At 39.9% G+C, this 24,411-nt stretch overlaps 2 protein-coding genes across 3 annotated transcripts in view; one reads left to right on the top strand and one right to left on the bottom strand.

The window, feature by feature from the left end:
* The window catches only part of ATR (ATR serine/threonine kinase), a 38,419-nt gene extending 18,520 nt beyond the window's left edge, over positions 1 to 19,899 (bottom strand). Inside the window, exons 1-25 of the mRNA XM_040074675.2 lie at positions 19,814 to 19,899; positions 19,046 to 19,137; positions 18,004 to 18,147; positions 16,561 to 17,450; positions 15,371 to 15,558; positions 13,976 to 14,170; positions 13,537 to 13,766; positions 12,616 to 12,768; positions 12,283 to 12,475; positions 11,433 to 11,692; positions 10,836 to 11,026; positions 10,631 to 10,731; positions 10,130 to 10,301; positions 9,312 to 9,479; positions 8,325 to 8,519; positions 7,795 to 7,980; positions 7,270 to 7,362; positions 5,749 to 5,879; positions 5,420 to 5,563; positions 4,461 to 4,554; positions 3,642 to 3,767; positions 2,568 to 2,774; positions 2,249 to 2,362; positions 1,235 to 1,350; positions 242 to 362 (exon numbers count right to left, since the gene is read on the bottom strand). Of these exons, the coding sequence (XP_039930609.1) occupies positions 242 to 362; positions 1,235 to 1,350; positions 2,249 to 2,362; positions 2,568 to 2,774; positions 3,642 to 3,767; positions 4,461 to 4,554; positions 5,420 to 5,563; positions 5,749 to 5,879; positions 7,270 to 7,362; positions 7,795 to 7,980; positions 8,325 to 8,519; positions 9,312 to 9,479; positions 10,130 to 10,301; positions 10,631 to 10,731; positions 10,836 to 11,026; positions 11,433 to 11,692; positions 12,283 to 12,475; positions 12,616 to 12,768; positions 13,537 to 13,766; positions 13,976 to 14,170; positions 15,371 to 15,558; positions 16,561 to 17,450; positions 18,004 to 18,147; positions 19,046 to 19,137; positions 19,814 to 19,872 (4,563 nt within the window). The 5' untranslated portion in view covers positions 19,873 to 19,899. The remainder of the gene's footprint in view (positions 1 to 241; positions 363 to 1,234; positions 1,351 to 2,248; positions 2,363 to 2,567; positions 2,775 to 3,641; positions 3,768 to 4,460; positions 4,555 to 5,419; positions 5,564 to 5,748; positions 5,880 to 7,269; positions 7,363 to 7,794; positions 7,981 to 8,324; positions 8,520 to 9,311; positions 9,480 to 10,129; positions 10,302 to 10,630; positions 10,732 to 10,835; positions 11,027 to 11,432; positions 11,693 to 12,282; positions 12,476 to 12,615; positions 12,769 to 13,536; positions 13,767 to 13,975; positions 14,171 to 15,370; positions 15,559 to 16,560; positions 17,451 to 18,003; positions 18,148 to 19,045; positions 19,138 to 19,813) is intronic.
* Positions 19,900 to 20,540: 641 nt separating this feature from the next.
* Positions 20,541 to 24,411, top strand: part of PLS1 (plastin 1) — a 42,397-nt gene continuing 38,526 nt past the window's right edge. The window contains exon 1 of one of the 2 annotated variants that reach the window (XM_040074657.2): positions 20,541 to 20,640. The gene's annotated coding sequence lies outside the window, so the exon portion shown is untranslated. Of the gene's footprint in view, positions 20,660 to 24,411 lie in introns of both variants that reach the window. The other variant, XM_040074658.2, reaches the window with a different exon arrangement.

Below are 24,411 nucleotides of genomic sequence, written 5' to 3' on the forward strand. Positions count from 1 at the left end.
TCAGGACTAAGGCAGGTTTCCTTGATTTTCAGCTTCGACACTGCCTGTGGAGCCTGGCCAGGAACCAGTGCTGGGAAGGGGGAGCGCAGTACCCTGCTGAAGCAGCAGCGAAGTCCTGAAAGAACCTGTAGCAAACAGACACATTCTCCCATCCATCCCTGACCTGCAGAAACTGAAATGAGGTTCAAGACCGTCTTGCAAAGAGCATTACTTTTGCAAAGAGAGAGATTTCTTTCCTTACCTTTGTTATAAGATAACCTCCCCAAGTTGCCGACCATTCTGCAAAATTATCACCTAATTTGCTTAAGTAAATTGGCTTCTTCACCTTAGACCAGTTTACAGCCTTCTGATAACTCTTGTACCTGTAATTTTGAAATATCTATTTAATAAAACTAACTTTTCATTTAATACAGTAAACAATAGCATATTGCTAGTTATGAAATTCCCTCACTGGAACAATATTAAGTTCTGTCTTCTGAATCCTTAAAAATAGAATTAAAATCACCACTTTCAGTAGTCAATATCTTTTATTCTAGAGCTTCTTAAAATGAAATATGAAATAAAAATTCTCATAACTTGTTAGGCTGTAAGTATATTTTTAAGTGCTATTCATGATCAGTTTTAAGAAATGGAGTGTGATAAATAGAGTACTATGTTCTTGACAGGAAAACGTGAAAGCCAAGAAAGGCCAAAAAGTCTGTTTTCTAAAAAGGTAAAGCTTATCACAGGTGAGCATGACTGTCTTCATGAGGAAATAGAAGGAAACGTTGATTATTTTAAGTTAAGACACCAACATAATTTGAAGTTTTATTTTGTTGAAGTAATAATAACAATAATGTGAAGGAAAAGTAAAATTAAAACTTGGTGAGCTCCTCCTACTTCTATAGAAGGTAGGAATAATAGGACGCTGATAGATTTGAGTAGAGGGGAAAGAAAACAAACAAATGCTTCAAAACATCATAGAAGTCAATGCTCTAGGGACAAACAGACCTGGACAAAGTATGAGCTCTGAGTTTTGCTTGTTTGATTTTGAGAGAATTACATTCAATAAGTGCTAATTCAGCTTTTAGTAGAAAGACCTTATTTCAATTGTGTATACATACTTATCAGTATATATACATACTCTTCTGGGAAGAGTAACAGTCACAAAACCATATGAGGCTAATATTAGTCTGGAGAAAAAAAAAAAAAAACAGATCTGTTATGAAAAGCTGTTCCTTAAGCTGTCATATACCGTGTGTTTAAATGAGGTTCCAAGATCTCCTGCACATGCTCAGGAAACCTCCTCCAGAGCCTGGAGCCAGGGCAGTCAGTGTTTGTCTCTCTACAGTCATAGATGGACAGTAACTCCTGAAAAGGCATGGTTTGCATCACCAAGTTAGCACTGAGAATTTTCATGACCACAGTACAAAACCCCGCGTACATGATCAAAACCCCATGATATATGTTCTTTCCAACCTGAATGATTCTATGATAAGTAATGAGAGAGAAGTTATGGAATGATTAATTCAGAAATCACAACTGCAAAACTGTCATCCAACACTCTTAATCCCCTGTTACTGGGCAGTTTTGATTTCAACTACTGACTCCCCAGACTCTCCAGCTGGTGTTTGGACCACATTATCTTGTATTCTTCACATCTCAATAAACCAGGACCAGAATTTAGTTTGATTCCTCCTTGTGCAGGAAGTGCACAACCTTGTGCATATGCTAATACAATTCTTATCCTGCTGACTACATAGGGCCACTCCTGAACTCCCTTGAAGTTTTCACAAAGTTATTAAACATCAAAACCAGCAAGAACAAAAAAGAATCCAAAACCCCCATCCACTAAGTAAAACCAGTACAAAAGACTAGAGCCTGAAAATAAGGGTAGGCTCCCCTTCAGTTGCTCCTTAAAAGTGTAAGCAGAAACCATCTTAGGAATACTGCTTTTCATTTCTGCCTGTGCAACCTGAGCTAATTCTAATCCACTCTGAGGATTACTCCTTAATCCCCATGGACTGCTAGATACCTCTAAAACATCAGCTGTCTCCTAAAATATTGTGACACAAAAGCAAGCAGATCTATCTTATCTGAGAACTCCCCAGAATACTAGGTGTACTTTCTAATTTAAACCTGTTATAGGACGAAGTTTCAAGTACTTACACATATACTTCAAAATGAAAATTTGTATTGCATTGTTTTAAGTTCAATGTTACAGAAAATAATCTGTGAAATAAAAGTAGAATCTAACCACGTGTCTTACCTGAATGGCATAAGCTGCAGAATCCTGAGCACGAACATTGTCAGCATAAGCAAGGAAAGCTCTGGTCAGTTCCATTAACAATCCATAGGCAAAATTTGGATCTTCCACTCCAGCCTTAATCACAAATAGAACACTAGTTTTACTAGAACAGAGTAATAGCTGTATCTTTCAATAATCACTTGGAAGCATAACTCTGAACTCTTTAGGTGAGACAGAAAGTCCAGATTTTCAAAGGGTCTAGGGATAAGAGGTTCCCTCCTCCCAAGGTCTTTTAGAAGATCCTTAACGCTAAACAAAACACAACTGCAGTGCTTCTTACCACAAATGTGAAGTGTTTTCCTTGAGTTTCACTTGTTGAAAAATCGAGCCTGCCAGGATCTATGGCTCCCAGTTCACCTAAACATTCTCCACAGAGCAGTCGAGCTTGGGAATTTGCATCCTGGCAGCCGATGAGAAGCACCGTGACCAGCTGGGAGATGACTGGCTCCACCGTTTCACTGTCTGTGACATACTTGATCAATTGGTCCTAGGAAGGTGAATAAAAAAGATGAGTTATTCTACAACCATATTTGGACACAATCTCAGAAATCTTTGACCTGTAACTCACTTCTGATTTCATTTAGCCATGACTTCAGGTGGTAACTACAGTCCAACTGTACTAATCTGCTTCTCACCCTAGGAAGGACTAAACAAATGTATTGGGGATTTGGGCCTCAGTTAGTAAAGCTGTCATGGCCAACACTGTATTGCATTATCATGCACCTCTCTACTAACTTCATTTTCTTTCTTTGCCTTACCAAGTACCTCTTTTCTACATAATCTTTTTCACTTATTTATCTCTCTTCTTACGTGTTCCAGTACTTCTTCTCAATTTGTCTCATGCAAATGTTGTCATACCTTCTGAGTTTGCTGCCATTTCTATTCTTATTATTTGCCATTTCTTGGACATTTCTTCACTCTCAAGTCCTATAAAACCCAGGATTTCAAGTCTTTTGATCTATGCCCATCATTTTAATTTTGTGTATTTTCTTTTTTTGTTTTGGCCCAGCTTTTATTCCTCAGTTTCACATTTAATCCAAATACAGAAAAAAATCAAGATGTTTGTCATTGTTATGCTTAATGAAAACTGAAACCACAGCCAACATAACAGAGCAAATAGTTCCACAAGCTGTGGAACAAATTAAGTTTGATTTGCCTCAATTATTTTGCTAGACCTCTAACTCAGCAAGACATGGCAGCATTTTGCTGACCTGAGCTGCAAGAATTACTGATTGGCCAGGAGTACATACAATGAGCGTTCTTTTAGCTGGACTTTTTTTTTTTTTCTTAAATTTCTGGCTAAAGAGTGTCCCACAATCTTATAACTAGAAAGAGATAAGGAAGTTTTCTGTACCTGGTTTCTATACAACGTTTCTTTCAGGCTGGTAAGTGCATGAATCCGGACATCCACATTCTCGTGCTGGATAGCTCTCATAGACAGCTGCAGGGCTGTCTGCAAGTCTGTGCTTTTGGAGGATTCCTGAACAAGACATGAGAAGTTCATGACAGGAATATGACTGAACAGCATCTCAAAGAACACAAGTAAGAACACACGGAAACAACTGCCTTTTTGCCTATGTTCTCAACTATATCCATATACCATTGACTTCTTGCCTATTTTTAAAAATGTGTTACTCAGAAAGGTGTTATATCTTACTTTTGAGTAAATATAATGATGGTGTAAATAAAAATTATAAAATCAGAAGAAAATGCTTTGGTGAAAGACTGTCTAAAATCAAATTCACTTCTACTTTTGTTGCATCACTCGCACAAAATAAGTGCTACTTCCCACCTATTACCTAATCATTCTGAGGGCAAGCAAATGAAATGGACCATGGAGTGCTCCTAAGAAGAGACAAACCTTGCTCCCTGTCAGGAGAATATGGCCATAGCTAAAACTGTTGACTTCTCATCTTATAATCTGTCACAAAAGAGATGAAAAGTTGGGGTTCAGGAGATGCTACAGAAACAAGAATGTTGAACACGAGTATATTTCATTCCTAAACAAGAACCACAACATGCTTCAAATTTTGCCTGTGATACACAAAACCTATTCTGCGGTGGAGGCAGATAAATAGATTTCCACTTAACAATACACTTCACATGTTTTCCTCAGTTGTCATGAATTCATTTGATGCAATAAAGCCAAGCAAATAAATAAAAGAAGCTGTACCTTTCTGTATTCCTGAAGGACGACCTGAACTTCTTTTAGTTCAGGAAGGTCAGGTAGAAAGTATATTTCATGCAGAAAGTCTCGTACCGCATCCCTAATAGTTATCAAAAAAAAATATTGCAAAGAATATGGCAAACATTAGGTGAACCAAAAAAACCTTAAATACCCCTTCCAAAGAAAGCAATGAAGAAACCTCTTTCAATATTGCTACTGTGGCCTTCTACAAGAGCCTTATTATTCCTATTACTACCTTTTATTGTGAAAACTGTTGGTATGATACATTGCAAGAAAAATGAAAATCCAGCAAAAGTAATCAAGATATTAAATATGAACATTCCTAAAAAACACCCTTTTAAGCTACAAAAAGTAAGATGAAAAAGAACTATGAATCAACCTTATCTTCAAAAGGTTAAGTCATGAGAATTAAAGTATTTTGTAATAAACTTTGATTTTATTTTCAGTTGTTGTGACCATTTTAAGGGAATGTGCGAAACCTTACTCAACATAATGATCTGCGCACTTCATAATTATACCTCTAATTATTGAAGAAAACAAAGAACTCATTTCCCCCCCATTTCCAATTCTGTACACTTCTTTTTAGCTTAGAGCAAATGTTAGCAATCATTATTATTCTGTAGAGGGAAGTAATTTTCCTTATCAGTACAATAAACACATTGAAAAAAACCTGGCATGGTTCAGTGTCTGATGAGTTGTAACTTGGCCACAACATCATATATCTTTATAAGGACAATATAAAAACCCCTTTTCATATGAGGCTATCACTTGTTATATTTAAAAATCTCAAACACAATTTAGAGAAGGGGCAATTTTATAGAACAACAACTATTTAGCAGAAAAACAAGATTTCTCATCTCAGTGCTGGATGACTTGAATTTAGGGTTATCCCCATTCCTGTTGCAGGATTTAAACCACGCAACTGAAAATATTTTGTGCAGTACCTGTTCTCCACTATGAGGAAGTGGAATATTGCTGTGGTTTCCTTGGGCTGGATATGTATGAGGGGCAATAACACTACTATCACATGGCTGAGCAAGGAGCCAAGGTAGGAATGGTCCAGACTTCGAACAAAGCAATCCCAGGCTCTAAACAGGAACAGGCAACAAAGTAATATAATCAATGATTCTTCTCTGCAGGAAACATTTCAGGGGAGTCACGAGAAGCACTTTAAGCCATTTCAGCACTGTGGTTTAGATTACTGTCCAGAACAAAACCAAACAGTGGACAGAAATAGCAGGGATGTCACTGCTTGGGTACACCATCCGTTCACCTGCAACACAGTTCTGGGAAGTCATCCTTGTATCTCAGAGCTGTTCTCAGCGTGGTCATCATCTTCACTCTGACCGAACTGACGTGTTTGGGACCCATGAGCATCATTAAAGACCTCAGGCTGTTTAAAGCCTAGACAGATGAAAGTCATTGTAGTGTATTAGACCCTCAGGAAGACATGTAGGAGTCATATTTTCTATTAAAATCAGGCTGCTCTTGCTTAAGAAATCATACTCTAAGACACCAAAATTAGTTTGATGTTTTAATAAAGAATGTGGGTTTAGAAAAAAAAAGGGGTGAAAGGGAATCTCTAATGACAAGGTTGTAACAAAACTCTACATTACTTAGGCTGTTGACAGATTGATGAGGGAAGAACTGTGGACACCAAAGGAGTTAATGATTATAGATGTCTGTTATAAGACATGATTACCCAAGCTGAAAAGAGAAGGCTTAGGAAATATAGAGGAACAACAAAACTGCATTTAAATGAAAAACCAAACCAAGGAAACCCCAACAGAGTTGACATACAAACTGCTTACAGAAGTGACTGGCAAGCATCAGGGAACAGGTAATAGCTCAGTTATCAATGAAAGACAGAAGAGAAATACTGAGATGCAGGAGATATTTCAGTCACAGTAACACTACACCAAACAAGGTAGTAAAATGTCCAGCATGACAGATCAGTAACACAGGAATAAACCTAAGCTTGAGAAAAGGTCATGCAAGGGAAACTCAAGAACAAAAAACAGAAGATAGAAACAATAGCAGGTGAAGCAAAAGAAATGCTATACAAATTAAGAAATTCAGAAAGCATGAAGAAAGGGGGCTATGAAAATGAGAACATTTTGACATGAATATCTGAAGAGCAAAAAAACACCAGAGAAAATGCAGTCTATCAATGCAAAGGTTATGTACATTCTAGCATTGAAAAATTCCTGCTGAAATCATCTAAATTCCTTCTGTGAGGAGGCTAAAAGGCCAATCTTGTGGTTAGAAGCACTGCCTCAGCAGATTTTCATTTTGTCTCACGCTGTGAGCTCTAATTTATCTAAATGCTCTCTACTGCAAAGCTTAAAGGAGCTGTTTTTTGAGAACCAAAACTAATGAAGTTTCTCCTGGACTTCCACCTTTTTTCTTTACCTTTACCCTTTGGTGTCCTTATATAACCCCATGGAGTAATTCCAGTTTTCTCCCATATTCCTTCATCCTTGCACTGGTGTTCATTTCACACACTAAAAATCACACACTTGGATTTCTCCCCTAAAATTCCTGGGTGACTGACTCGTTGCAGTCACCATGTCTGTCTGAAATATGTAACACATTATCTGACCATAAAAGAAACCAAGAATTTTTGAGCTTACACAGAAGTCCTACCCATAGTGAGACCATCAGTTTTAAGGAATCATTCTGGGACCCTAATATCTTTGAGACTTCCATGACAGTTGCACGATCACACAAGTCTGGAATATTAGAACAGTCCTTGCTTATTTTTGTTTTATTATTCAAAATTAAGTTTACGCACCATTTTTTTATCCTCAATGCCAACACTGGAACTCAGTAACTGCATGTTAAAAAAAGCCAAGATACCAAGCAATTTGGGTTGCAGATAATCAGCCTGTGGAGAGGAACAAACAAAGTTAAAACCCCAAATAATCTTACAATTAACACCTTCCAAAGCCTCAGAAATTATGAGGTATGAAATGCTACTTCTGACATATGAGAAGAATCCCAAATACATAGCTACTTAAGAAATACCAGTGTTATTGACAGACATCCCAGTTAGGCTGTGGGTTTTGCTGTTTTGTAGGATGTTGGGATTTACATGTGTGTTGTTAGTTTGTTGAGGCACTTTTTGTTTTGCTTTGGTTTTATGCATACTTGGTATAGATCTTCCTGTAACAGAAACATTTAATAGGAAACATCAGCCTTTCTTCCACTTCTTGCCTGAAATAAGTGATGTTCAGAGCATGGCAAATTGCCCTCATTCTCACAATGGCCAAAAAGAGATTACTTAAAAAACTGAGCATGACGATTTTGATGTCCTTACCATTTGTTCTGGTGAGGTTATTTCCCTAGGTCCCTGATAGGGATCATCCTGAGAGGCAAAAGAAGCCAATATGGACAAACCATTGAAGACTTGCTGGTAGTGCTCCCCGATCCGCAGCAGTAATTCGTTATGCAGGCCCTGGTAGTCCTGTCTCAGCAAGCTGCCCAGCTCTATCTCGGTCTCATTCTACAGTCAAACACAAAGTCTTCATTTAATTAAGCCGTAATTAGCACACTGAGAGAGAGGACGCATTGGGCTCTGGTTGGTTTGTTACAGAAATCAAAGGAAAAGCTTTCACACAGCTCAATGTTAGACCAACCAAGCTTTTAGAATTTGCTAAGTTCATAAAATATCTTAGAAACATTCCTCAGAACCAATGGAAGTGATTAGAAATAATAAGAATAAAACTTCTGCATATGCAATTTCCCAACCTCTGCTTTGCAATACCTTAATTTAAATAAGCAGAAAGCTCACTATGCATCAACTGTTGCTCCTAATCTGCAGGTGTAACAGAGCAAATGCCAATTTACCTTGAGGTAATGCAGAGCCCGCTCAAGCTCATCCTTGGTGCAGGAACAGACCAAATGAGAGAAGATGTATTTGAAGTTATTGATTAAAATCTCTCTTCGGTTCACATTCAGTTGCTTTGCTATGGTTCTGATAAGTGTGGAGGCTGCAGGACTGGCCTTGGCTGCAAGGTCAGGAAGCAAAACTTGCAGGGTCCGCTGGTAAATGAAGAACTACAGTTAATGGGAAAAAACCAAAACAAACAAACCTTCCAAAACTCCAGGGTTAGGCTAAGTTCCATTTGTGTCAGTGCCACTACACATGTGTCTGGTCAGAATTATGACCACAGGTATGAACAGAGAAAAACTTTAATAAGATGAAAATACCTAGTAAAAAAGCAGATAGAACTAATTACTTTAGGAGCTGCTTCATCTAATCCATACTAAGAAACATGTAAACAAAAAGTGAGCTAGCATTTTTTTGTGTCAATCCAGATTCTCCACAAAAGGAAATCTTAAAAAAAGCCCAAAAGAAACCAAAAAGCCAACATGTCCCCACACAATACTCGCCCAGCCTATGATTCAGCTAGAACACTGCTGACTTAACAGCTGGGCACTTCCCATCTACCAACAAGCAAAACACAAGTGTGATTCTGAAGTTAATTAGGATTCCAGTAAAACAGATATATAACCAAATCAAAAAGAACTGTACGCACAGAATGGTAGATTTCTTCCTCTTTTGAAGTAAGGAAGCTGACACCATGCAAAAATCACAGCTTAAAAAGGATGCCTCCAAGTGCACTAAGTTGTTAATATGAATATACTTAATGAGCATTCTAAACTTTAGCTTCTTACCCATCATGCTTGAATTGGCACTGTAGCCATCCCTCTAACTCCTGGATAAAACTGTTCCTCTGCATGTCAGCTCTCAGTTGTAGCATTCCCAAGAGAAAGTGTGGATTAAAATTGAAATTCACAAACACAAAATATCAAAAGGACTGACCAACTTACTGAGAGAAAGCGATTTAGATCTGGAAAATCAAAGACACTGGCAATCTCAGATAACATGTCCAGAGCCATTTCCCTCTGGTGAGCAGCTGTTTCTTTCTGCAGCTCGTTGCCCTGGCAGGGAGCACTCAACACCACCATCTGGCTGGAGTGCAGGGATTCCACTAGAAACTAAGCATGAACAAATAGGTATTCAGTATTATTTTCTCCTTGCTCACTCCCTAAAACTAAGCACAAAAGTTTCACAGGTCTCTATATGCACCTGTTTTTCTTTCTCATTCATTGTACATAGATCTATGATTATTACTTTGCAACAGAACTGAATTATCATCCACTTAATAATTACATTCAATTTTGCAACCCTGGATTCAAATACTGCATTATTAAAAAAATATTCAAAATCAGAAAAGTCTGCTTTTGACAATATTCCTTTAAATAGACCTTTCTATCATTAGGTAATGGATATAACAAAAAACCTAAATTAATCATGGCAGAACTATGCCTGTGAAATGCTGACTTCAATTCCAGTTTTAAACCATAGTGTCTTGCAGCAATAGTACTACAGAATGCAAGAGCCTCTATTTCAGAGTGAAGCATCTAGGGAACAGAGAAGCAACACTACTGAGGGGAGATCACAACAAAGTCAAAGATTTCTCATTCCTTCCTGAATGTTTGTAGGGCTTTTTCCTTAAAATCATTTCTTTCTTGTCCTAGGAGATTTCACCTTGAGCAATAGTGCAATTCCGACCTCGAATTCCATTTTCAAAATACACACAAAGAACTCAAATACACACACTTTCTAAACCACACACTCTTCTTACCTGACAGATTGGCTTCTTGTACTGACTGAAAAAAGCCTGCAGTTTTATGGCCTTGGCTGCGGCCAGGGCCCGGATTTCTGTGTACGCTGCTCCAGCCACCGAAGCTGACTTGGACAACAAACAGTGCAACAAATGCAAGAGGGCAAATGGTACCAAATCTCCTTTGGATGCCCTTACAAAGTAACAGAAGAAAAAGGATTAAAAAGGAAAACTGAATTGTTGCATTAATAAAATGGCTTAAGAACATGCAGTTGCCGTCATGCAAAATGAGTCCTGGTTGTATTTGCATGGCTTATCAGTACTTCCTGTGACAGGGCAGAAGAAAATGAGGAATGTTCCACAGGAATCAACAGCTCTGTACAGTTGCAATGGACTTGGGGAAAAGAGGGCTTCAAAACAAGCAATTTAATCTTATACTTAAAGAAAGGGCACTTTGTATCATAAAGTGATACTGTATCACAAAGTGAAACTTGGCAATTTTCAAGATACTATCAAAAATACCTTCCAATATCTCCTGTTGTGAGAATCAAGGTATCTTTAAGCTCGTTATTTCTTGATATTTTGGCATTTGTGTAGGCTTCTTTCATCCTTGAAACAAACAGCTGGTACATAGGAAAACAAAAACAATTAATGTTAGTGTTTGATGTTAGTGAAATAAAAACCATAGTAAGTTAGGAACAAACCCCAAAAATAAACATGAATTCACCTCTTTTATGAATCCTTCTTCAGAATCTAAGGATTCTAGTATGTTCTTTATGCAGTCACTGAAAGCCACTCGTACTTCTTTGTCTGGATCTTCCATTAGATTTAATAAAGATCCAACAAGAGTCTTCACACTGGACTCATCAGTATTAAAATCCAGGTGTTTGCAAAGATGAGGTATATTTTCTATAAATGCTGAATGGCATGGTTGGAGGAGGAAAGGAAAACATATTTAATGCTTTCTCAAAATATACTGAAGTGCACAAAAGAGTGATGCAAACAAACCATAAAGCACACTTTACTTTTTTAACCAAAAGAAGAAATATTGTGAAATCAGAAAATATATTTAGAATTCATATTTTATCAAGTACTACAGTTTTAGATATAGCCATAAACCAAATTTAGGCCAAGGTAGTTTAAAAAGAATATCACTGACAACATTAAATACCAGCAGTGGTATCAATTGAAATACAAAATTTCAAACATCAGTAGAACTATTAGAAACCAAACACAGAATAAAAGGAATGGGGAAAGGTTCAGAAACAGTGACTTAGTACCTCAGATGGAAGTGTAAAATGTTACTAAAGGTAAAGCCACATACCTAGCTTTACTGAACTGGGTGTTTTGCTCTCAAGGAGAATGAGAAAGGGCTTGAAAACACAGGCTTGCACAGAAGAGGTTTTTCCATGAGCAGAAGTCACAGTAAGGCTGCTACACAAAATATCATGAGTAACATCCTTAATAGCAGAGTCTGCGGAGGCAGGTCGTACATGGAATGGGCCGGAAAGACAACAAGATAACTTCCCAACTATGGCAGCACAAGCCTCCTTGACCAGCTCAGACTCATCTTTGATTTGATTTCTGAAATGGAAACAGAAATTAAATCATTTAAATAGATCATTTACCTAGAAAATTGTTTTTCTACAAGGTCTGAGTTCTCTAACTATACTGACAGTACTATCAGGACAGCTTAAGGGTCTGTCTCACAAAATTATCTTTGTCCTTTTCAGATCACCCTCACATTCTGTCAAATGTTTGAATTAGCACTGGGCATGGTGAGGCTGGCAGGCTGTAGAGAAGAAACTGAAGAATAACACAAAAGGACAGAAGACACCAAGACATATATAAAAAAGGCAGAGAAGCTGCAAAGATTTTAAGAGACATGGAAAAATACAACATGGATTCCGCTGACCAAGGTATCTCCCCTCCCTGCCCTGTTTTAAACTGGGATCTTCAGCTACCAAAGGAACTTGTACACTGACACAGTAAGTGAACACTATTCTGTCACACAGACATCATCATGTGCACCTATCCTGTTGATATCTGATTTCTGAAATTAAGATCCAGCAAATTTCATATGAAACGAACATTTATTTTTGTGCTTATACGCCATTTATTATTTGCCCATTTTTCCTCTTGCACAAAGACAGAAAAGCTGCATTAGTACATACAAAAGAGCTCTGGGAATCGTGCTGCAGGACTGCACAGGATGAAGCAGGAGAGAGAATCCTTTAACACAAGTAGCCCGAATTACTTCATGGTGACTTTGTAATGCCCAGTGATAAACTGATTTTCTCCAATCCAGATGAATGTTACTTGGGAAGAGAGACAGAAGGAACACACAGTGTGACTGAGTTTGGGGTGCTAAAGAGAAAAAACAAAGCAAATAATTACTCGATTTCAACTTCTATTACCATCAATCATATGAAGGCAAATAAAATAATTTTAGTTTAGAACAATCATTCCAAAATGGAACTAGGCTTCATATACTTTAACATACTTACAGAAACTCTGTGCAGTTTTTTGATTCAAAACTAGAGGACCAAACCCCCAGATAGACGGCTTAAAAGAAGAATCATCAGGATGGCTGTAAATCCAGGGCAGAGACAGCAATCCACATAAGTCATCAAGAATCTGATCACTCAGTGGAATTTTCACTAGGGGAAAAAAACCAGCAAAACAACAACAAAAATGTATTTTTTCACCTCTATAGACTTTATAAAACATTTTATGTTCCTTATTTGCTACAAAATACTACTTCTTCTATCAACAAAGATTAGTATCACTATTGCCACATCTTGATATCCCACATTTTAGGCATTTAATAATAAATCACGTAGTGCTAAATCAGAATAACCTAAAAATCTCGTTAAACAGATGACAGAATGTAACACATGAGCAGCAGAATGAGTATAACTTTGGTATCTCTGGATTTGTGCAAAGACTTTCAGGTGGACTTTGGGGTGTCTGGTAAGCTGAGCTCATATTAACATTTTCGTCTTGGTTACTGAGTCTGTCCTCCAACCTACCAGTTACTTCTAAAAAAACATAGAAGTACTCCATATTTTTGGTACCACGCATGCCATGTTTGCTGAAGTTGGTCATAAACTCTGAAATCGCTAAGTGGAACAAAAATAGTAAAGTATGCTGCCTCTGTGTGTCTTTAAAAGAAAACTGACAAAGTTTGATCCTTTTTAATGTATTTTCACTATCAGTAGAAGTACGGACAAAAAGAAGTAAATTATGTTCAAAAAGGAATGCAAATGAAGGTCTCTAAACAGAAAATTATGCTTTTTTTAATTTAACCTTTTTTTGTAAAAGAGTTGGAATACTAGCACAAGATTCATAATTTCTGTACCTCTACCAAAAGAGACTTAATACAGTCCTAATTTACAAAATACAAGACATCTCAAAGGGTTTCTTACCTTGTGCATACAGCAAAGCATCGAAGATTTTTACTATTCTGTCAATCACTTGTTCTAGATTAACAATCTGTGTAGCAGCCTCTAACAGCTTTCTGCAGACTTTCACTACTCTTGTGGTAAATTCAGAGGAAATCCACTTGAACTCTATATTCAACATTGAATCTGGGGAGCTTGGAGGAGTATTCTTACATGTATCAGAGTTACATGGATGAGACACTCCATGCTCTTTACTGTTAAAACAGAAATCACATCAATGCAGCAAACAACATTTAATACTAACTGCTTGTAAGCCGAGTTACTATGAAAATGTACTTCTCCAAAATGTACAGGACCCCTCCAGTATTGATCCTGATACACAGACAAGCATTAAAGTAATCACACAAATCGTGACGAGTTACAAGAAACTCTTGGTCCCACGGTTTCCCCTTGGCACCTTTACCTGGCGGAATCTGCTGGGGGAGAACAATGAACTGTGCACAGAGCAGCCAAGCGCAGAATTACAGCAACCCCTTCCACAGTCTGAGCAACATCCCCTGGCAGAAGTTCTTCCTCAAGGAGAGACATTAAGGATGCAGCTTTCTTAGTGATGGCATTCCACAGAGCACTCTTCAGTTTCATGTTTACAGGGCTAAGTCTGTAATTTGACCATATTAATTATTTTCCAACACATACTTTATTTCGGAAAAGATAAATAACCATAGCAAAAACAGAGCCAATCCATATTTGATACAGGACTAAGAAAATACCAAATGAAGCTTTATCTTAAATGTGTTCTTTGGATTGAAAACTCTGAATTTTGATATGACTCGTATCAGACTTATCTGAAAGGCTATAAATGCAAAACTTTAAGTTTTGCCTCGGAAGGTCTTGGTAACCATAGAAGGGCAAACATTATACCCATCTTCGAGAAAGGCAAAAAAAAAGAGAATCCAAGGAACTACAGGCCTATCAGCCTAATCTCACTCCCTAGGAAGATTATGGAAAAAGTCTTCCTTGAACTCATTTCTACCTACATGAGGCACAGGAAGGTGACTGGAAACAGCCAGCATGTATTTATGACAGGCAAATCATGCATTCAGTTCCTTTCTACAATGACACAGGCAGCTCTGTGGAGAAAAGTGAGCTGCTTTCTCACAAGACTACAACTGTCTACAAAATTAGGCTGACAAGAATTCCTGAAGGTCTGTATGACAAGTCCTGCAACTGGCAAAAAACCCCTGATGCAATAGAACAGACTGAGAGCTGACTAATTAACAAGCTGCTTTGGAGAAAATGACCTGCAGGCTTGTGGAAAAGTGGAATATTAGAGCAGTGTGACCTTGTTTCAAAGGAGGTCAACTACACCCTGGGCTGTACTCAAAGAGAGAAGGCTGATCACAAGCCCACACCTGGAATGCAGCATGCCCCAGCCAATTTTGAGTACCTAAAGACAAGAAAGAGATCAACTGCTGGCACAAGTCCAAGATAATCAGGGAGCACAGCACAAGCAGAGGCCGAGAGAACTGGTTTTGTTCATCTGAGCACAACTTGACCTAACTAGGCCTGCTTTAAGTACATCCAGCGTAAGAGCACAGCCACACACAATTCTGTCACACTATGGGTACTCTCAGCTTTGTTTTCAGTGTGAAAACATGAAAATAATTTCCACTGAACGCATTCACAACAGTCTCTGATAAAGTCTGGCTTAAAAATCACCAGTAGATGTTGATCCCTCAAAATGTAACTTAGATTTGTTCCCCAGAAGCTCTTTTAATCTGCTAAGAAACTGCCTCAAGAAGTTGCGATTTATTATTAACAGCCATATTACTATAAAAGTAGTTACTAAGTATCATACACTAAAGGTGCAGGTGATTTCTTTGGATGTTTTGTGGGTAGGCTCAGTCGTAGTCTTTTCTCTGGAACTTCATCACTGCTGCTGCTCCACCCATCAGTATCTGAGTTCTCCAGCTGGCTCTGCTGAAGCTCCTCAAAGATTTCTTCTGTCTGTGTTTTTAATGCTGTATAAAGTGGACTCAGCAGATACTGGGATGGACAAACAAGAGAGGTACCATGATGTATGCTCTGATTTACTTAAAGATGTGGTATTATCACTTCTGACTAAAAATATTAAATTGCAAAGTAATCATGGTAAAAAAGTTCATAAAAACCTTTCCATTACAAAAAACTTAATTACAAGATGAAAGCTCTTATGAGCAATGAAGTTTCCTGTGCTGCTATTAGAGAGGATGCAGCTTGTTCAGCTGTTTCCCAGCTCCTGCCATAACATCTTGCTACCAAAGCCATCAAACACACACACAAAGTTTAAAAAACAGGTAGGATACACAGATGAATGTATGGAGTAGAGGCACTCAACATATCAACATCTCATTACCAATCCCTTGTTATGGTTTTCATCCTAAAACAGGGTTTATTTAGGTTGAGTATCAGGAAAAAATTTTTTATTACGAGGATGGTGTCAGACTGGCACATGTTGCCCAGAGAGGTGGTGGATGTCCCATCCCTGGAAACACTCAAGGTCAGGTTGGGTGGGGCTCTGAACCCTGATTTAGTTGAAGCTGTCTCTGCTCATTGCAGGGAGTTGGACTAGATGGCCTTTAAAGGTCTCTGCCAACCCAAACCATTGACTCTATTTTAATTTAAACTTTTCTGTCTACCTGTCCCTAACAAACATGATTAAAAGCATATGATTGGAAAGTAAGAGCATCTCAACCTGCTGCACACTACTTGCAAAGCTGCCCTCATATGAGTGCACTCTGGTCCTTACTCTCATGATTATGGACAGACAGTTGTGCCTGCATAGCTTATGGACAGTTTAATACATCTGAAAAACATAGGAGTCCAGCTACATCCAACAGATTTAAGAACCCTAACCTGTACAAACATGTGAAACAGTTGAGAAAAAAGGAGTGTCAACCTAAACAAGCAATTAAAAACAGCATTTCCTGGATTTTCTTCTTTGCATAGGTATAGGTTTTTGCATATAATCTATTCATAAAATAAATTCAGTTTTTAAAATAAACCTACCTCTTGTTCTTCCTGAGTTCCAAGCACATTCACAAAAATCCTACATATGGTACTGATACGGGCTTTTCTTATTTGTAAGGCAGATTCATAGCCAGCTGGAACAAACTCCAGAAAATACTGCAGTACATGGCAAAAGGCAGTTTTCAGTTTTTCAGACTGAAGACACCTACACACATCCCCTTCAAACAATGAGCAGAGCTTCTCTAGCAGCATATTCAAGTAGACAGGTTCGATATTTTTGTGAGAATCTGCTTCAAAAGGCAGCAGCGTCCTCACCAACAGTAAGAGTGGTTCTTCAAAGAGTTCTGATTCCTCTGTATCCATTTCAAGTGCTGATTGTAGAATTTCAAAAAAGACTGTGAAGAAAATACTGGCCAGTTGTTCTGGAGGTCCTCCTAAATGAATTAACTTCACCATAAACTTCATTGCCAAAGCTTTAACTTTTGGATTGCCATACTCTAATAGGGAGCAGCCTATCCCCCAGAGAATAGTATCTCGTCTTACAAAAAAAATATCTGCAGCAATGTTTGTCAGAATAGACATTAATACAACTTCCAAATATTCTATATTTGGCATACCCATCAGCTGTAATGGTGCCAATCTTAAATATCCCACTTTGTCACTTATATTGCTGGAAAATCTCTTTACAGTCACTGGCCAGACCAGTCCATCTTCCCAGAGATGCTTCTGTACATCTCTTTCATGCAAGATGATTAAGTCTTGAAAAAGCTGTAGCAAGTCTTTAGTTAGTGCTTCAAAAATGGAGCAACTCTTCATTTTAAACAGAAAAAGTAAAGAGCAGATAACGTCACAAATGTTCTTGTGTAACGTGTTGCAGTTTGGAGCTGCAGCAATACGAAGAAGCCTTGTTATGATCCAGTTACTAAATTCTAGGACAATAAAAGAGAATCTTTATTATTAAGATAAAAACTAAAATCTCCAGTTGAGCACCTCCCTAAGCACAGATTGCTTATCACTAAAACTAAACTCCTTGCTATAAATGCATGTAGGCTCAGTAAACAGTCTTCACTGGGACACTTATTCAGCAGATCCCATGGAAAAAGAGGAAGAGAGGGCACAGAACATGGGGGTTGGGAATGAAAGACACACACTTTACACTGGTATTTCCACACATTTTCCTCTGTCAAAAAACACACCCTCAGGCAATGAGTACATGCACAGCATATCTCATCAACACTATATAATAATATATCTATGCAATGGTAATGAATGTCAAAATCTGTCCCAAGAAATTTCTATCATCACAAGTGCGAATCCAGTCACAATATTCAAAGTCTAGCATCATATTCATTTATAAATTTACTATGATGAACTTACATATCCGCCTTTCCTCCCTTCCTGTTCTTTTGGATGATCCCACTGTCTGCAAATTTAAATCCTGAAAATACCAAGCTTCAACATAAACATTTTCAACTGACTCACCAATGCAACTGCATTCAGTTTCCTCCCGATTTCCATCCACATTTACAAACATAAGTGGGGAAGATTTCATGATATGTTGAATAAAATCAAGCAACATCACAGAACTTGGCTGTGAATCTGATTTCTTAATCAGTTCCAAGGCAACTTTAAAGAAAAAGAAGCCAATATTTAAATCAGCATTGCAATAAACCAGTTCACATATTTTGTTCACACCTTATAAGAAAGATTTTTTAAAAAATATATCAAATACTATGATATGGTATTAAACCTTCCAAATTATTTATTGGGAGTATATATTTTTAATCCATGAAGATAATTTCATGCACATTGTCACCCTCTATGTGACTCCAAACTGTATGAAGAAAATTAAATATTATTAACCCCAAATTCATTAACATTCTTAAAATTCTATCCAACTGTGTGTTGAGTGGAGAATAGCAAATATTGAACATTTCCCTAGGTTTATAGTCTTGCTGGAGAAACAATGCTGAGCATTGTTTCAAATCTCCAGAATACAAAAGGTTTTAAACAGTAAATTCAGCTTATTGAAGCAGGAAGTTTAACAAAATGCTGAACATATCTAATGCTGCTCCATTGAAACAGGGATCTGAATCAGAGCAAATTAATCCAGATCCCCCAGGGATCCTATCCAATGTTAGTTAGTACAAGAAGAAAACTATCTGAGATTCAGACAATATTTCAATTCTGAAAGACATGTGAATATTAAGAACTGCACACTGTGTTACTCATGAGCAGTGACATTACACGACACTCCTGCTTTTCAATGTCGTGAGCATTTGTATTCAGACAACCCTGAACTGCATTCACCCCTCCTTCTCCGGGGCTGTGTGCATGGGTTATTTACATAGGGAACTTCACATCCTAGCAGAAAATACTTCATCACTGACTTTATCAAAAAAATAACGCATAAATGGTATTGTAGTCAACTAAAACTTTCTTAAAATTAGAGTTTTAACTTCTATTTTTGGCAGGAATTAGTTAAAGTATAAAGCAGACAATTTTAGATCATAGGAATGCTTACCAACATCTACATCTGTAAGAATTCTGTCAATGAACTGGCAGAGTATTTGTCTTGGTTTCTGCACAACTGTGTTGTATTCCTCTGGACTAGCACTAAAATTAAAAGAATGATATCTTATGTAATCAATTTTAAAGAACAAAAAAATTATTTAAAGTCTATCTCAACAACTTAGTGTTAGACACTGATTTTCTTCTCTTCTAGAAGTCTTCAAAAATAAATACAAATTGATTTCTTGCTGTTGTGTAGAGGTTTGGGGAGGGTTAAGGGGGTTTTTTTATTATTTTTAACTTTCTTGTTTTGTGACCGGCCTGTCCCTCAGCAGACAGGACTTGTAGGGTCACACCTTCAGTATACAATTGTACCTCCACATCAACTCGCTGCCTATTGCAAAACAATGCTACAGTGCTGCCACGAGAACTCCAGAGCTGGGCATGTTCCAGCTCGTGTGGCTCTCAGAGCTCACACAGCGGCAGCCCCGGGGGCTCGGAGGCCACCAGGCTGCCGATGCCAGGCTCTGCCAGCGCCGCCCGGGAGGGAGAGAGGGAGAAAGGGAGAGCTCGGGCGGGTGGGACAGGCCGAGCGGGTGGGAGAGCCCCTGGCAGGTGGCGGGAGAAGGGACCAGCTGAGTTGAAGGCGCGGGCCCGGCCGCAGGACACCTCGCACACCTCCTTCTCCCCTTCCCCGCCACACACGCCGGGCCCGCTTCCCCCAGCGCGGCCCAGCCCCGCACACACACGCCCTGCGCGGCGGCCGCCGGGCCCGTCCTACCCGGCGAGCTCCCGCAGCGCGGGGATCATGGAGGCCATGCCCAGGCCCTGCTCCGCCATGGCTCCGCTTTGAATCGGGCGGCGCGGCGCGGGGCGGGCACGGCGGGACGGCGGCCGGCGGGGCCCAAACCTCCTCCGCCGGCGCTGCTCGGCTTTAACCGCTTCGACTCCGCACACGGAGCGGCCGCGGCGGCTTGGGCTCGGTCCCTGATGGCTCCCGCGGGCACCTCGCCGCCCCCGCGGGGCTCTGCTGCACGGAGCGCTGCACGGACGGGTAACACCGGCGGGGGCCGAGCGCGCCCCGTCGAGCCTCTGCCGGTCCGGCAGCAGCACTGAGGGACCGCCCGGAACCGGCGGGCGCCTTGTGGAGTACGGGCGGGGACTTTAGGGGACGAGAGAAAGGAAACGCCACAGCGTTGAGAGTGGCTTAAGCAAGGAGAGGAGCGCCCGCGCTGCGAGGGGCAGCAAGGAGGAAACTTCGGTGCCAAGGGAGCGCTCGGTGCAGCTCCCTCCCTCCGGCCGTGGCGGCACTCCCCGAGCAGGCGGGACGCACCTGGCTGTCAGGTGTGGGACAGCCCCGGCGGCCGGCGAGCCCGGCCCCGAGCGCCCCCGGGCCGGCCCGCCCCCGCCATCGCCCCGCCCGCCGGGCCGGCCCCGCGGCGGCAGGTGGCGGCGGGAGCCGGCGGGGCGCTGGCATTGCGGGACGGGGCGGCGAGGCAGCGGGCGGGGGCCGGGCTCGGGCGCTGCCGTGCGCCGTGTCCGGCGGGAGCGGCGCCGGGACCAGCGGCGCGTTCGGCGAGTGAGCGGGCTCGGCGCTCCTCCGCACAGGTAGCGGCGAGCAGCGTGTGTACGATACAGTTTTTCTTTTTTGTTATTGTTATTACTTTGTGAGCGTACGTTGCTTTCTGTTATGTTCCTTTTGTGAAGCGTTTACGCGTGTAAAGTAGGGACGGTGTTGGTGCGAGCCCCGAAGGGGCAGCGAGTCCCGAGCGCTCAGGAGAAAAAAGGATAAAACAAGGGGTTATGGGCAGGTGTGAACCACAGAGAGACTACGGGAGGGGACACTCAACTCCGAGCGTTGTTTTTGTCATTAGGAACTCCGGCTCTCTCTGTATTTGTGTAGGAGCTTCGCTTAGCGTTGTTTCTTGGTTGAAATAAAATCCTGTCGGAGGATAATTCTGTTGCCTGTTTCCACTGTGCTAGGGCTGTGTCGCTTGCATGTAAAATAGTGCACGTGTGTTTCAAGACTTGAACCGTTTCCGATTAATGCTTTCGGGAACCTGTTGCTAATATTTCATTCGGAGATGGTTATTTTTGTCCTGCAAAATACATGTTGGTCATTTTAATAAAATTCTGGTGGCCTTTTGAAGGCTGGCAACTTGGAAAGGACCTACAATACTTCAAGAAACTTTACAAAATGTAACTGGGTTTCATCTTAATTTGTTTTCCAGCATATAGTGCAATGTTTTCTCCCAGCTGACTTTATAAAACGTTAGTTTTTCAAGAGTCATTCCTAGAGAGAAAGCAGGAACCGTGTAGCTATATATGGTTTGTTAAGTAGAACTTTAAAGGTTCAGGAAGCTCAAGGACATCTGGGTTTTGTTATCAGTGTTATTTTGAACACAAAATTTTCTAGACCATTTCAATTTAAAGTATCTATTATTGTGAAAACAATATTCTGAGTATAAATTTCCAAGACTGAAATGACAAGCACACTAAGGAAGGTGTAAACTGTACTGCTTGCCAATTTAATGTAGAGTTAAAACTCCCTTGTCATCCCTGATGAATGTAAGAGCAGGATACTGTTGGTGTATTAGGAAGTTCAAGAAGACTGTTATTCTAAGAATAAGCTAAATTTACTGAATCATAGGGTGATTGTTTTTGCTGGTAAAGCATAGTTGTGGCACATGAAGTGCTTAATTTAAAAAAAAAAAAAAAAAAAAAAAAGGTTTTGCATGGAAGTCTCTGGTCTCTGGAGTCACCAGATCATATTAATGTAGGTATTGAAGAAATGCTTTCATTTAGCACAGGTAGAATGCTACATAAATTTGTGGTGCAGCTTCTGTGAGCATTTACTGAGCATGTAATTCAGGCTTTTTTATTTTTTTGTAATAAATACTTCTAACAGTTCAGTAGGGGGACTTCCTGCTCCCCATTCTTCGCTGGGAATTTTACTTCCCAGATGCAAAGCCTCATCTACTGACTTCTCACCATAACATCAAATTTCCCCAGCTACCATGGTGGTAGAAGACTCCACATGGAAGTGCCCATAACAACTTCATGGGGCTGTGAGGATGTAAGAAGTCTCAGTCACACAACCTAGTGTTTTATAGACCCTGCACGGAAACAGCCCCTGAAACACTTGGCTTCATTTCTTGTTTTTCTTAAGCACAGATAAACATCTTGTTTCTTTCTCATCTCGTTATGGTGCACTTTTATGTGTCTTGGCCCCCCGGAAGAGAAGCAGGTGTGTTATCATGAATTTGAAGAGGTGACTAATTGCTAATGAAGATAATGTGCCTGGAAACGTCTCTCTGTTTTCTCCTCCAATGCAACTGTTTCATATTGGTGAAAGGAATCTTAGATGTGCAGAGTCCAGCTTGCAGAACTTGGATCAGGAGAAGAAATTAATGCAGACGGGTACAACTAAGTGTCAAATTCAGAGTATGCAGTGGTACCAAGGTTTCGGCCAAAGCTGCTGTTACTTTTTTTGTAATTATTTCATTTTTGTATTCTGCTCTCTTCCCTAATTGAGCAGTCCTCTCACTGTATAGTTGCATGACTCTTCCACACTCTTGGCTTTCATGATTTCTTTACCACGTGCCTCTGCGGGTCATTGTATTTAAAGACACTGAGTGACTGCACTGGACCCGCAGGTCTGAGAGCACAGGAGTATGTTAATTGTACTTTTATTCCCTCTGTTGTTTAATTCTGAGGCGTGATTACTGTTCTTGGGGCTGATGCTCTGTGGATGCCTGTGAGCTGCTCCCCCAGGAGGTTGGCATGACTGCAGCTCAATCTCAGCTGTCCTGCAGCAGCCAGAAGGAGTACGTGTCAGTGCCCGTGTGTGCTCCTTGATGCTTCAGGAACTGTGAGCTGGGACCTTACAGGCTGGTGGCAGTGGTGAGGGGAAATGCGGCTGAGATGGGGTCCTGGGGGCTGCACTAAGTGGTTTCACTCAGTGTCAGGGTGTGTTTAGGGCTCCTCATCTGCAGGGCTGCTGTGGTAACACCCGAGAGGCCGTGGGTGCTCCGGGTCCCATTTCCCTGTGCAGTCCTGCAAGTGCTTGTCAGAGCAGGTGCCTGACCTTTGGACACAGGGCACCGTGCCCTGGAAGAATGTGGATTTCAGCACTCAAGGCTTTTATCTCTGCCTCTGTTGCTTAGTCAGCTGGGCTGGAATGAAGTGGCACAGATTAAAATTGTGTCACCCTGAATATTGGTCTGATGGTTAAACAAAAACGTAAAAAATGGAAATAGTAAATAGTGGTAAGGACAACAGGCAAGCCAGAAACCTAAAAGCAGATGTGTACATCCGGATAAGCAAAAACTAACAGGTACAAGAGGGGGAAAAAAGTGGGAAAAGAAAATATATAACACTAAAATCTGTTTGATTTTCTTCTAAATATAATCTTGACAGGTCCTAGTCCTACAACAACTTATTCACATTTTTTTCTATGAACAAGCCTACTGATATACTACTGGTAACGTAAAATACAATATTTAGTAATTTGGAGAAATGGTTTATTAGATTATACATTCCTTTGGCACCTAGTTTTATTATTTGTATAGCAGAAATTACTTTTTTATCTGCAACTACTACATTTAAAAATAGTTGTCTATATATTTTTTTCTTACTTGTTTGTTGCTTCCCAGTATTTCTAGAAAAGTGTTATTCTTGAGGCTAGTAGCTGTGGAGGAAACTCACAAAAAATGTACCTACTACCACTCTCAGTGTATATCATTAAGACTTTTTTGAGTTGAGAATTTTGAATGAGAATTAAAATTCCTGGAGTCCAGTTTCCTAAAGAAAAATTTACAGAATCTGGAATTTATTCTTTAAAAAAGAACTTGTAGCCACAGTGATGCTTAAACATCCCTTAGTGAAGTCTAAAACTCTGTACTAGTCATGCTAGGAGAAAATTGTGCAGTGTGCATTAAAAATATAATTTAAACTACATTTGAAAATTCTGACTGTTGAAATTATATAGATACTTCCATTTAAATATTTCTTCAATGAAAATCTGAAGAGCTGTACTAGCTACCATTGCTCCAGTTTTCATAGTGGGAACTTGTTTTCTGAGAAACTTATTAGGAGCTGTAATTTTTCATCTGATACTGGATTCTGTACTGATAAAAACTGGAATAGAGTTTATGTATGGGAATATTGATAAAAGTTCTGCTAAATGTTCACTTACCCCACTGTATTGCTTACTATAGAAATCAGTGCAATGGAGGAAGGGGAAAGGGGATTCATGTTCTTTGCCCTTTTCCCATCTTTGTTTGGAAAGCAAATAAATTAGTCTATATCCAGTGGAGCAGTATCTATTACTTCTTTGTTCCTTGGTATTTTCTCAGTACTTAGAGCTTCCAGTACTCT

This window comes from Hirundo rustica, chromosome 10 (assembly GCF_015227805.2).
Source record: "Hirundo rustica isolate bHirRus1 chromosome 10, bHirRus1.pri.v3, whole genome shotgun sequence".
Taxonomy (NCBI): Eukaryota; Metazoa; Chordata; class Aves; order Passeriformes; family Hirundinidae; genus Hirundo; species Hirundo rustica.